At 32.9% G+C, this 14,975-nt stretch overlaps 1 protein-coding gene across 12 annotated transcripts in view; it reads right to left on the bottom strand.

Moving 5' to 3' along the window:
• KDM6A (lysine demethylase 6A) overlaps positions 1-14,975 on the bottom strand; it is a 198,304-nt gene that overhangs the window by 25,576 nt on the left and 157,753 nt on the right. For all 12 annotated transcript variants that reach the window (XR_012493466.2, XM_019717929.3, XM_019717926.3 and 9 more), the window contains 6 exons: positions 10,158-10,287; positions 8,622-8,727; positions 7,797-8,002; positions 5,723-5,787; positions 5,573-5,647; positions 4,907-5,055 (listed from right to left, as the gene is read on the bottom strand). Coding sequence is in view for 11 of the 12 variants with exons in the window: in XM_019717929.3 (XP_019573488.3) it covers positions 4,907-5,055; positions 5,573-5,647; positions 5,723-5,787; positions 7,797-8,002; positions 8,622-8,727; positions 10,158-10,287 (731 nt within the window). In the remaining variant the exon portion in view is untranslated. The remainder of the gene's footprint in view (positions 1-4,906; positions 5,056-5,572; positions 5,648-5,722; positions 5,788-7,796; positions 8,003-8,621; positions 8,728-10,157; positions 10,288-14,975) is intronic.

Genomic DNA, 14,975 nt, shown 5'->3' with positions numbered 1-14,975 from the left:
AAAATTTTGAAGCTGAAAAGTATAACTGAAATAAAAAATTCACTAGTAGTGTCAATAGCAGATTTGAGCAGGCTAAAGAAAGAATCAGCAAACTCGTAGATAAGTCAAATGAAACTATCCATTCTGAGAAGAAAACAGAATGAAGAAAAATTAAGAGATCCTAAGAGACCTGTTGGACACCATCAAAATACTAACGTAAGCACTGTGGGAGTCCCAAACAAAGAGGAGAAAAGAACAGTAAGAGAATTTCAAGAAATGATGGTTGAAAACTTTCCAGATTTGACAAAATACATGAATCTACACATCCAAGAAGCTCAAGGAACTCCAAAAAAAAACTCAGATACACACCCAGACACATAATCAAACTGTAGAAAGCCAAAGAGAACCTTGAGAGCAGGAAAGAAGTGATTTGCCACAGACAAGGGATCGTCAATGAAATTAATAGCTGATTTTGTATTAGAAATCATGGAGGCCAAAAAGCAATAGGATAACACATTTAAATTGCTGAAAGAAAAAAAAACTTATTCAAGAATTCTACATCTGGCAAAACTAATCTTGAAAAAGGAGAAACTAAGACATTCCCAGGTAAATAAAAGCTGAAGGAGTTGTCAGCAGTCTATCTGCCCTACAAGACATGCTATAGAGGTTTTTAAGGCTGAAATGAAACACTAGACAATAACTCAAAGTCCTATGAAGAGATAAAGAACTACAGTAAAGGTAACCACGAAGTTGGGAGACTAACACTTCCCAATTTTGAAACTTACCTCAAAGTTACAGTAATCAAATTAGTGTGCTATTGGCATAAAGACAGAGATATATTAATAAATCAATGGAATAAAAATTCCAAAAATAAACCTATACAGCGATGGTCAACTGATTTTCAACAAGGGTGCCAAGACCATCCAATAGAGGAAAGAACAGTCTTCTTGACAAATGGTACTGGGACAACTGGATAGCCATATTTAAAAAAGAATGAAGCTAGACCCTTAGCTCACACCATGTACAAAAATTAACTTAAAATGCATCAATGGATCTACATTAAGAGCTACAACTATAAAAATCCTAAGAAAATATTGGGATAAATCTTTTATGACTGTGGATTTGGCGATGGTTTCTTAGCTATGACATCAAAAGCACAAACCAAATAAAAAAATGGATAAACTGAACATCAAAATTAAAAACTATTGTATATCAAAGGAAACTATCAAGAGTGTAACTACAGCCTACAGAAGAGGAGGAACTATTTGCAAACCATGTATGTGATAAGGGATTACTAAACCCAGAATATATAAAGAACTACTACTATTCAACAACAAAAGGACAAACTACTCAATTAAAAAATGAACACAGAGGGTAAGGGGGGCGGGGGAGTAGATGAGGGTAAAGGGGATCCAATATATGGTGACGGAAAGAGAACTGACTCTGGGTGGTGAACACACAATGTGATATATAGATGATGTATTACAGAATTGTACACCTGAAATCTATGTAACTTTACTAACAATTGTCACCCCAATAAACTTTAACAAAACAAAACAAAGAAACAAACAAAGGACTTAAACCAGGGGTGTCAAAACTCTTTTCAACGTTTTTTACCAAGGGCCATATGCAGTAAAATACACAAAGAGCCGGGCCACTCACTCGAGGTGAAGTACGTATTGCCTCACCTAGTTTATTTAAGTAAACTAAATATATTTTTGGAATTTGCTAGGGGCCAATTAACAACGGACTGCGGACCGTAGCTGGCCCGCGGGCTGCAGTTTTGACACCCTTGACTTAAGCAGACATTTTTACAAAACAGATGTACAAATAGCCAACAAGCACATGAAAAATCAAAGAAACCACAAATGAAAAACCACTTTACATCCATTGGGTCAGCCATAATAAGATAAAAAAACTAAAAATCATCAGTGTTGGTAAGGATGTGGAAAAACTGGAGACTTGGTATATTGCTGGCAGGAAATGTAAAATGGTGCAGCTGCTGTGGAAAGCAGTTTGGCAATTCCTCAAAAAGTTAAACATACAAATGCCATGTGACCCAGTAATTCCAATCCTAGGTATATAACCAAAAGTACAGGGAATAGGTATTTTAACCAGTATTTGTACACAAAGGTTCATAGAAACACTATTCAAAATAGCTGAAAATTGGAACAACCCAAATGGCTATCAACTGATTAATGGATAAACAAAATGTTCTATCCATACAATGGAATATTATTCGGCCATAAAAAATGAAACACTGATACAACGTAGATGAACCTCAAAAACATGGTAAATGAACGAAGCAGACAGAAAAGGCAACACACTGTATGATCCCATTTATATGAAAACATCCAAACAGGTAAATCTATAGAGCCAGAAAGCAGAATACAGTAAGCCCTCACTTAAATGTCGTCAATAGGTTCGCAGAACTGCAGCAAAAGGACATATAGTGAAACCAATTTTACCATAGGCTAATTAATATAAACAAGAGTTACAACAAAATTACATTGACTGAAATGTTGCTATATGATTTAGTGGTTGCCAGGGGCTGAGGGAAGGAGGAAATGGGAAGTGACTGCTTATCGGGTACAGGGTTTCCTTTTGGGTTGATGGAAAAAAAATGTCTTGGAACTGCACAGAGGTGATGACTACATAGCACAGTGAATAACTAAATGCGATTGAACTGCACACTTTAACTGTATGTGAATTTTACCTCAATAAAGAAAAATGTAGCCACTCTCACCACACCCTGAGTCTTTTATATATTACAGTATAATGTGAAGATGGTACTCAATACTACAACTGTTTCTTACCACAGGTAGATAGCTGGGACTGTCCATGAGATGGACTCTACATAAAATTTAGCTTTAATTAAAATTAGAGATGCTGGGACTCTACTATCTAACTATAATCTTTTAGCGTAAAGCCTGAAAACATCTCTATAGTTGAGAACATACATGACTGATCATAACGTCCAGTAAAGCAGGTAACATTTATTTACCTATGTAACTCCAGGAACAGTGTTTGCCCCATAAAAAAGTATCCAAAACAAACTTTAAAAAATTGAACTGAACTAACAGTTTAAGGGTCAGCTGTATAACACATCTTCTAAGATTGAGTTGTCTAATATGATAATCACTTGAAATGTGGTTAATATAAACTGAGATGTGTGGTAACTGTAAAGTACATAGTGGATTTTGAAGACTTAATATAAAAAAAATGCAAAAAAATCCCAATAATGTTTATATCGAGTACATGTTGAAATGATAATATTTGGATATACTGGGTTAAAATTAATTTCACCTATTTCATATTAACATGCCTACTATAAAATTTTAAATTGTATATATGGTTTGCATTGTATTTCTATTGGACAGTGCTACTACCACTAAGGGAATTCTTTAAGGTTCCATAGGACACTTCTGAAAAACTAATGCTTTGTATACAAACAAGCAAAAAACCAAACAGTCTATAGACACACAGTGACAAAGAAGTAATCTATCAAGTTTGCTCTCCCCTTGATTTGTAATGAAAAACTGCAATCCTTTTTATTTGAGGATAATGTTATTTGCATAAAATTCAAATTGGAGAGACGTTTTCAATTGAAATGAATCTTAATAGAACCAATCCAATACTACATACACGAGAAAAACAAAACTCCAGAGAATTCAAATAACTTGCCCAGTATTTACATGGGTGTCTAAAGTGGGGACAGAGTGGGGAACAGATAGGTCTTCTCCTATTTATTCCATAACTATTTTCACATTACCCAACTGTGGATAAAACATCACAGAATTGAGCTTCCAATGGCCTGAGGATAAAAACTAATCCTGGCTGTGCGTTAAAATCCTTTGGGGAACATTTTTTTTTAAAATATTGATAACTAGACCCCAATCTCCAGAGATTAATACACTATATATATTTTTAAAAGCTTACCAGAAGATTCTTATGAGCAGCCAGGACTGGGAACCACTGACTTATGTTACATGCTATCCAGAAGCAAGCATAGGCCTATTTTGAAACAATTCTTAAGCTATTATTCAATAAGAAGGAGACAAAAAAGGAAGCAGTCTGGTTTTCAAACCATGGCTGCTTTAAGTAGCAAACAGAAACACCTGAGGGTGATATGCAACTCATAGGGACTGGTACAGCTAAACTCGCTAACCTCGTTATCATCAGCATATTTCCTAACTGCTAAATATTTTGAACATCACCCTATGAAATTTCATGCTAATCTAAGGTACAACGGAGAAAATGGCACATTAGTGTTAGAATTTTAAGTCTAAAACTAATGTAATTCATTTTAAAATTAAAATAAAAGACCCAGAGAAGGAATGAGACTTGCTAAAAGTGAAAGGCTTAGTTATTGGTCAAGTCCAGACCAGATAACAGAATGAGTCCAGTAATGTGTCCACATCATGTACTTTGTAAACTACACTGCAACCCAGTTAGACAACTGCAACCTATACTTTTTTTTAAATGAAAGAAAATGGAATAGATTAGAAAATGTATTGTTCTATGAAACTTTTGTTGTATACATACATGTGCACTAGGTCATAATATAAAATATATTTTGTATTGTGGTTGTGGTACCAAAAAAAAAAAAGTTTAGAAAAAAACTATAGCCCATCACTCTGCAGTAGATGGAATCAACAAGAGTCTTTTTAAGCCACAGGGACTTATTTTCCCAGCAGTGCTACAATGACCCCTTTTTCCAGATTAAAATGCTATTGTTTCAGGGCTATTCCAAAGGGGAAAAAAATCTTAATCTGAGCCCAGTTAAAGAGTCAAACCTTATAATAGAAATAATCCTTTCAGTTTCATTCATTGTAAATGGAAAGAATCTGGTTCTTTTTTGCATGTTTCACATTTTGATTAATGCCATTTTTCAATTATATGAGATATGTTAGCTCATAAAAGTTACCTGGTGTTCTGCTTCCTGGAACTTTCATGTATAGCTGAACTGTGTTCATGCCCAGTATGGTGTGACCAACGTGGCTTAGAAGATTTCCTGCTGATACGACACGCACAAAAGCAGGAAGTTTAGTCAGCTCATGTAGCTGCAACTTCCACCTGCAATAAAATAACAAATCAAGAGTGAAACCCTGCTACAAATATTTGTGGAAGTTAACCATTTCTTCAAAAACCTTGTGTTCCAATCAGTAAAACAATTAAATCTATAAATACTTTACTTTCACATTGGAATACTTAAATTTTTCCAAAGAAAAATTCCTAATAAAAAAAAATGCATAAAAATTACTGACCAAATAAAAAAAATGACTTCCAATTTTTATAATTGTTGTATAATTCTATTTTATAGGTATATTATTAATCACAAAATATATTATTTAATACCAAATGCTGTGATTGTGTAATTAATATATAGTCAGGGTCTTGAAAATTTACACAAGGGTTTTACGTTAAGAAAATATTTTAACTGCAAAACCTAGCAAAAATAATTTAGCTAAAACTTGTATATCAACTTAGAAAAGTGACAAGCAATGAAATAGAAGAGGAAATTGTAGACAATTCTCAATCTTACAAAGAATACCTCTTTGTATCAGTTCACAGAACAACTACAAAGACTTACTTTTTGTCATCAGACAGGTCAATGTTGGTCCCAAATTTTATGGTTTTAAAGGGTCCTTTCCTCCTCCTCCCAGAACTTAAAAAAGAGAGACAATATTAGAAACATACCTTTTAAACGAAAATACTAAGTGGACAATTAAAAATAACTTACTTATCTGAAGATGTAGATTCACTATCTGAGTGTTCTTTATGGTGACTTCTTTTCTCATTTTCTTCCTAGAGATTGAGCAAAAAGAATTCCAGTTTAGTATTCTACAACCAGCTATCCTTTCCATCATACAAATGAAAAGTTCACATCTAGATTGATGGCATTATCTATATTTTGAAATCAAGGTTTACAGGCCTCTTTCACATGAAAATTTCTTCAAAGAACTCATTAAATAAACACCCAAGAAAAGTCAATGGTATCCAACCTCCTCCATCAGCCAAAATGTTATCCTAAGAGTTCGTCCTTATTAACATTCTTTTATAAGGGAGAATAAACCAGATTCTCATTCCTGTCCCATTTTTCAAGAGGAGAGAAAATTTAAGGCAAGTTGAGAGGCCTAAGAGGTATCAATTATGATTATAAAATTTCTAAGCTAGCAGAGGTACATAAATGCATGTGTATGTAGCTATATATGTATAGGGGTGGAAGGAAAAAAGTTCTCTATTCTTGACTAGGGACAAATGGAAGAAGGTCTTCCTGGGCTAAATCTTTTTTTCACAATGAATTATACATAAATGTTAGAACATTTACATTAGTAAGGAAATTAACTAGTGGATAAATATAGGTACTTTCCAATGCAAATACTACTATTTACAATTTTTGTATCAAAGACATAGTATCTCTTAACACTGTCCTATGATTTCTGAGTTAGCAATACTTAAAGTGACATTTTGGCTTCCTTCCCTTTAAATGTAGTCTCTAAACATTTGCCAAATTTTCCACAAGTAATGTGGTCTATGCCTGCAAAGCACACAAAAAGCCATCCTTTCTTTGGTTATGGATCCATTCCCACTTAAATACTCTGTGTCTTATGATCTTTGTTTTCCAATTCTTCTAAATTTTCCTTTGATGATCTCTGAATCCTACTTATCTATTCTATTCTGACCACACTACTACCATACAGTTGAAGTAGCCCGAAAGTTTGAACCACAGAGATTTATATGGACAATGAATTCACTGCAACTCATGAAAGCTACAGGACAGTTTTCATCAGATGAATTTCTCTGTAGGATATAGGGAGTGGTAGTGAGAAAGGAACACAAGTATATGATTTACAGGTACAAAAGTTGCCTTGATTAAAATGTGAACTCAGGGCAGAATTTTAAACAGATATAAGCAAACCGAATGAACTACAAATTAAAGACTTCCAGGCACATGTTAAGTTTCAGCTGTAGGTACAGACAAGTATTTGAATAACACATTTAATAAACTCATTTTTGCGGATTTAAGTGCACTTTGTGGGAGAATCCACAAAGTTCTCATTACGCTGCTAAAGGATTTTTAGCAATGCTTCATTGCTGAAAGGTCTCTGAGTCTTTTAATAATACTACTGATTACTTTTTCAGTTTTGCTTTATAATTTTCCATGTATTTTGAAATAATTTATGCCTCTCCCTCAGTTTTCTCTTTCAAATTGAGATTGGTAAGAACAACACTAATGATTCCTGGAGGAGTTACCTATCAGATAATACTAACCTGGTAGAGGAGAAAAATGGAAAGGCATAAGATTAGGAACTGTGCAAACATAAAGCAAACTTGAGAATTAGCTTATCCTCCAATATCAGTGCATCTCAGTCAGGGGCAATGTTGCCCTCCAGGGAAATTTAGTATGTCTGGAGACATTTTTGATTGTCCCAACTGGGGTGGGAGACAAGGAGCATGCTAAGAGCATGTAAGTGGGGAGAGGCCAGGGATGCTACTAAATATCCTACAATACAAAGGATAATACCCCACAACTAAGAATTATCCAACCCCAAACGTCAATAATGCTAAGGTTAAGAAACCCTGCTCTAAACAAAAATATCCCTGAGGGAGACATCTCACTAGACAGTAATAAAATTTACTTTATCAACTCACAGGTTTTCTTAGACTTTACTAAGAGCAAACTGGATAGCACTTATAAAATATTTTATGTAACTATAAATTAATGAGATCCTTACAAAAGTGATGTACTCTCTTTCAAAATAAAATATAAAGTACCTCCAAAATAAAATAATCTTCAGGAAGTAAATACATACTCTCAGTGATTCCTGGAAGGAGGAGGCCTGGTACTGTGCATATTTAGCAATTGTAGTATGAGATCGATTACTTTCACAATGCCAAATTTTCTTCGTTCCAGTGGGATCCCAGTTTTCATCTGCTGGCTGTAACAACTGTGTCCTTACTTCCACCATATGTTCATTGTTAGCTTCCACCAAAGTTTTGGTAGAGAAAAGTCCCAGGTCTTCATAAATAAACAAATGTAGTTAATAAATAAAAATTATACTTGGAATTATATATTTAAAGCGTTTTTTTGGTTGTTGATTTTTTTTTTTTTTTAAAGAGAAAAAGGACAATGTTTCACGATGCTGCATCCAGTTCCTCTACAAACCATCATGCTACCAATAGCGGCAGAATCAAGGGGCCAGGGACTGAAGTTTCACTTACTTATTTAATATCTGCAGGTGCCAGGAACTATTTAGGGGGCAAAGCACTTATCAGTAGCATCAAATTTTACCTACATTTTCATTAAAATTTTCTTTTATTAGTCAACCTAAATCATAATGATATAATTTGACCAAAATAAAAGCTAAATTAAATAACCATTAATAAATCACCAGTAACCAGTATCATCATCGTATCTTCACATTATGGATTAAAGAAGTAATACACTGACACACACTGACACACACACACACACACACACACACACACACACTTACAGGTCTACAGCCAGGAAAATAGTAAAATGAAAATGTGAAAAACTGGAAAAATAAAAAGAAATAAGTTTCTGCCCATACTTCAAAAGATAATAGACAGCAAAAAAAATATACAAACTTTTCCTTTTTCTCATTAAAGCTTACCCAACTTAAGAGCTCCAGCAAGGCCACGTATTACTGTAACAGGGTTGTTTGGATTTGTACAAAATTGATGTAATGGAGGAAAGAAAGCATCACGTTTATTTTCCAACTGTAAAATTAAAACACATGGTTAGACCTCTGGAAAACAGACATTTCATTTAAATATCATGCCAAATTCATACATTGCAATTTAAATAAAGAATGCATCCCATGTGTTGTTATTTCTATTTTATATTTCACAGCATTTTATAACTATGTCTTTTGATACTAACTGTAATTAGATATAACCACATACATTTCTCCTATCCATTATATCTTGAACAAAACACATGGGAGAAATAAAATTTAAACTTCAAAATCAAAATGTTTTACATATTATTAAGCTTTAGGGAAGAAAATCTTAATCACATGCTACAACGTGGATGATACTTGAGGAGACCACATTCAATGAAAATAAGCCAGTCTCAAGAAGAAAAATTGTATATAGTTTCACTTATCTGAGATATCTAAGGTAATCATATTAATAGAAAGCAAAGTGGTGATTACCAGTGGCTGGGGAGACTATGGAAAAGAGAGTTGTTTTTTAATGGGTATAGAATTACAGATTTACAAGATGAAAAAGTTCTAGAGAGATGTTTTGCAACAACGAGAATACACTTAAAATTACTGAACTGTATACTTGAAAATGGTAAATTTTATGTTATATGGTTTTTTAATCACAAAGAAAAAAATCACAACGTTTTTAAAAATATTACCAAAATGAAAGCAAGCTGAAGAGGACCCATACAAAATAAATCTTAATTTTGTACTTTCCCCCTTCAGACCTCAGTTTAAAAGTTTTATTACAGTTCTATCCCAGTGCTTCCCTTACATTCTAAAGGATCAATAAATACTGGTTGGAGGAAGGATTAATTAAACATTTGGCCTCTAGAGGGCGAAAACAGGGCCAAATCTTTAAAACCAAACTTTAAAATTTTTTCATTGGGGTAGAAGTAGGAGGATGGAAGGAAGGAAATGGGGTAGGAAGACTTATTTGGGAGAAAAGGAGTTGCTTTGAACTCTTAACTTCTTACATCACATGTCTAAATGTCCATAAAGTAAAACCAATATGCACTTTTAAACCATCTATTAAGCTTTAATGACATATCTATTATCATATTTTATGTTCTCAAACACTTTTCTTTTTAAGGTAAATAGTACCTTTTTTTAAAGTAGATGTATGAAACACAATGAATATTCAGGTCCATACCACTAGTAGAATGCTGATTTTAACCCAGTTTATTCAAAGAAAGTTATACTTTTATAAGTATTTCTCAGTACACTAACGTAATCACAGTTAACAGCTTAGAATGCAAGTTTTAAATGCTGTAACAAAATCTTTCTGAATACATGTTTTTCCCCAAAAAATATTTAAGCCACTGCCAATAATTTTAATGTTTCCTGAAGGGCATCCATAGTGATTTAAATCAAGATCTTATGAAAGACAAGTAGGTTCAAACACTGGTTTGACTTATTTCTAGTCAGTCAATTCAGACTCACATAAATACTAGGTGTAGGTGGATTCAACTTGTCCTTTGGCAAGGGAGGGTATGGTGAAGATGGTGGTCTTGGAGGTGGACATTTATCCAATAAAATGCTACTGTTAGACAAGCCATTTTTACCTAGATTCCTTAAAAAAAGAAGAAGAGAGAATAAATCAGCTATACATTTATAGGAAAACAATAAAAAATCGTGAATTAAATCCTAATTGAATTACTAGGCAGGTGCACAAATCCATGAGACTTGGATCAGCAAAAAACTAAGAACAATTATTAATTTCAGCAAATACTTAGCTTGATTACTTTATCGTCCATTGAAGAAAAATAACAGAAAAGATACAATACATAAATTATTGATGACATTTATTTTGCTCATAATTTTTCAATTTATTTTTTCACCTGAAGAACACAAACTGCAATTTTCTCTTCAACATCTTTCACCATCAGATTTTTTCAATTAAATGATAAAATAACTTGAAAAAAGTTCTTAGAGAATAAAAACGGAATATGTCTCTCTTCTTACCATATCAGCAATTATAACTAGAATATCTTAATGACAATTTTCAAACCTGAAAACACCTTTACCTTTCTTTTCTCAAATTTGGCAAGAATTTTCTGTGTAACTCTGACTAATAAAATGAAGCAAGACTCCAATCTACTAAATTTTACAGAAAATTATGCCAATTTTTAAAATGAGGTATATAGTTGCTATCCATTCTCTTAACACTCTGTAATTATTACTTACTAGTTTTTGGGGTTTATCCTCCTTTAATGAAGTATTATGTTTGTTAAATTATAAATTCTTAATTTATGGTAGAATTATTCCCAGACTATAATTCTTTTAATTATTCCCAAACTATAATTCTTTTAGTGTAAGAAAAAAAGGTATTTCCAATTTCTTAAAGTCTCCACACAACTCAGAAAATCAGCAAGACAATCTTGAGCTTTCAAATCATTCCAGGTTAATTAACTAACCTAATTCACCTAATTACTACAAGTTCAAAAATAATCAGCACATTAAAACATCAAATACTCTTTAACATTAAAATTTCAGATAAGAATTTGAAAATTGTAATTATGGCTGGGAGTTAAAAACAGTAATTTTACTTACTGAAGAAGGAATTAGCAATTTTTCATCATAAATTGTAGAATACAGGTTGAAAACAAAATTAATTTTCCTTATTTTGCTATGTTTTTGCCAAACTGGAAAAACCTTACAAATCAGTCTGCTTTTGGTTGGCACTAATGAAAACTAAGGCTTGAAATTCTCCTGCTACAACCTTTTGAGATGTTAACACTAAATAGCATCATGGGTGTTACTTTATTTTCTTAACTACAACTCCAAGTAAAAACAAAAGAGCTCATGGCAGGTCTCAAAGAAATGAACTAAGTTTAAAATAACTGACTTAAAAAGAAAAAAGTATGTGATTAGTTATTACAGTGAAATTTTAACTTCAAGGTTAAATACATGAATCTTCTACTCAATACCAGTTTTCCACAAAGCTTGAGTGTCCTGTACATTTTAAAAATAGACATGATACATATAAGCTCTTAAATTTAGATATAAAATTGGTACTAATTTATAAACTCCATGGAAGTAGAAAATACTTGGCTGAGGCTGGCAAAGAAATAATTCAAGAATTATTAAACCAATGCAAGATAAAACATTCACTTGCAATATCCACATAAATCATTAGTTTTCATGCTGAATTGTGTAACTGCCACTATTTAACTTTGGAATTTAAACAAAATATGACTTCGAATACATACAATTTGTTTCTCAGAGCAGGAGACGGATGTACTATATGTACAGTAAATGACTAATATTTTAAGGAACTGGAAGATACGAGCCAAGTATTAAAATTGTACCATAAAAGAGCATCTTGTGCTAATTAAATGTGGCACCAAAATTTAAGCTTCTACAACATTCTGGACGTTGAGCGATGAGACTAGAAAACAGGGTTTGCTATGTTAGCAGAATTCTGCCTCCACCATTTCTACAGTTCTGTAACAATTAAAAGAAGAAAGGCAAATGGGAAAGTACAATGAAAAGTGCAGCTGCCTTTATTTTAAAATAGAAAAGAAAAAGGTGAGGCATGACTAAGGGAGCTGATATGATTCAACAATTGAATGTTACAATCATAATTTTAAACAATAAAAGCAGCAAAGGTATTGGAACTGTCTTTTGATGTATCACACTGACCACTGCAACACTAAGATGAACCAAAGAGTCAGATTAAAAATAACCAACAATTTAAAAGCTCACTATGTGAAAATAAGAGCCTAGTCAGAATCAAACTATATCTAGCAGTTTCTTATTGTATTTCAAACATTGACTCCCTCCTATTGAGGGCAAAGTGAAACAAATAGGAATTTCCCTGAAGGAAGTGGGGAAATTGTATGTATGTAGTTGTCTGTAGAGTGACTATAAGGTTTTTCCACTTAAAAATATACGTTACTCCTAATGCAAAGGACAGAGCTGTGGATAACAGGGATAGATTTTCTCTTCCAAACATGTTAAGTGTCCAACACTGTTTATAATATTTCAAGCCAAATAATGAAACTTTACTATAACAATCCAAAGTAGAGAAAAGTGTTGAAGTTGATTATCCTGTTTTAAACCATTTCTCCCATTTTGAAACTCCCTGTGCAACATAGAGTAGGAGGAAATTAGTCATAGACCAATTATTTAAAATATTGGCTTAAACTTACTTTTAAATTTACCCACATCATTAGGTAGAGAAATGAAAAAGTGCTCTGTAGGTAAACTGATCTATGCTTTAATTATCTGGTTATGAAGCTCCTAGATCAGAGACATTAAGTCTGTTGTACCTATGTCACTTTTTCCTTCTCAGTTCTGGACTCTTGCCTGGTGCAGGACACCATCAACAGAAAATAAATAGTAAACAACATGACGCCTATCATTTGCAATCTTGACTTTCTCTTAAGTCTCTGAAGATTTTTATCTCCAATTTATCAGAGCATTTTTTTGTCTCTTCATTAATAAACTGAGGCCTAGACTTACTGAAATAACCCAAGCAACCTCAGGGGTCTATAGTGTTCTGATGCATCTAGCTACACACACACACACACACACACACACACACACACACACACACGTATATAACTGTAATAAGGCAAAATTGTCTTTAAAGAGTTAAAAGCTGAACATGAAACTATAAAAATGTACACAAAAATTATGAAGTGAATATTTATATACACCTTAAAACTGAGATGGAAGATTACATAATCTTTATTAAGAAATATAATCACATCTAGGTACCCATAGCATTAAGACTTTATTAATGAAAACTTACAGTAACTGCTACTGCACACCATTTAAGTTGTACCTCCATGGAACTCTAACAGTATTCCTCCAGAATACCCTTATACAGTCTATGATGTCAGTTTTGGACTAAATTTTCCCTCATTTTCTAGCAACTGTCCTGAGTCTACAGAGAGTAGAAGATGGAAGATCCTGATCCAGCAGAGTAGCAGCACCAATATCTAAGAAATGAGACAGGCCCCAGCAGTCAACTGTGGGGCAGGTAGAAGGCAGGACAAATAGGCAGCAAGCTGAGACACTGCGTCTATAGACTGCTCAGTATAGCATCTGATGTTAAAACATGCCTATTTAGGCCCAGAGTTGAAGTGAATGATAGTATAACATCTAGACAAAAAGACTAACATAAAAACTTTATAAAGAATCAAATTTTAGAAATTGAGGAATCTTACTATATATGCTTTAGAAGAATTTGGTCTGATTTAGAGATCATCCATGATGATTTTAAGTTACTGACATGAAAAAAATCTTGTAAGGTAAATTTCAGTAGCTATCATATTGTAGGCCACTGAGGGAAATGCTACTAGCAACGTGAACCCAACAGACAAGACAAATAATAATGATAAAGTATGAAAAAGAAGTAATTTTTGCTTTAGTCTATGTCAGAATAATTAAAGATAACAGCTGAATAGTTAAAAACTGACAAAATAATGAAAAGCAATGGAAAATAAACGCAAACCAGAGGTATTTTAAACATTCAAACTGAAATAGTTATTAAAGAGAAAGAACTATAGTGTACTTACAGTAAGTTCTACTATCACTTAATTTAACTTTTACATGCAAAATGAATTATTCTCCTTACTTCCTCCCTAACAGTAAACTATATAAAGAATAACATTTAATTTCACCTTAGCCATTCATCAGTGACAAATATTTAATGTTGGATCCATGAAAAATTCTAATAAAATAACCTGAATAGAAATGATAACCACATTTTTAGATTCCAATAAATAAGACACACAGGCACTAGTACTCTAGCTACAGGAAGAGTTTTATAGAGATGTTAAGTGAGAACTGTTTTGAACTTTAAAATGCATTTAAAAAAGCTATTTTAAATGGTCGTTACAGACAAACTAGAATTAATGTACATATACTCTATGTACAGGATATTGATTTTCTATACTTTGTATTACAATCTACAACAAAAAGTCTTAAAAATCCACTATATTATCTGCTTAAACTTAAAATGTAATGTCCTTAAAAATAATTGCAGAATTCTTTCTTGTATTTGTTCAGGTATGTTAACTCTTACTCAAGTTTTAGTCACTTATAGAGGACAATTATGAGTAAATGTGAAAAAATTAAATATGTGGCATGCATAAATAGAAAGGCCATTAAGAATCTGTATGTCCTCCTAATATCAGTGAAAGAAAATTTGCCTGATCCTTTGATTGAAAGGGTGGAGGAGGCTCATTTCTTCCTAAATTTCAGAGGCCCTGCCCTTCTAAGACTACCAGAGTATGGCTACTCTTTCCA

The sequence above is a fragment of the Rhinolophus sinicus genome, chromosome 18, assembly GCF_057876585.1.
Source record: "Rhinolophus sinicus isolate RSI-liver-muscle chromosome 18, RSI-T2T, whole genome shotgun sequence".
Classification (NCBI taxonomy): domain Eukaryota; kingdom Metazoa; phylum Chordata; class Mammalia; order Chiroptera; family Rhinolophidae; genus Rhinolophus; species Rhinolophus sinicus.
This window is presented reverse-complemented; position numbering and strand designations above follow the sequence as displayed.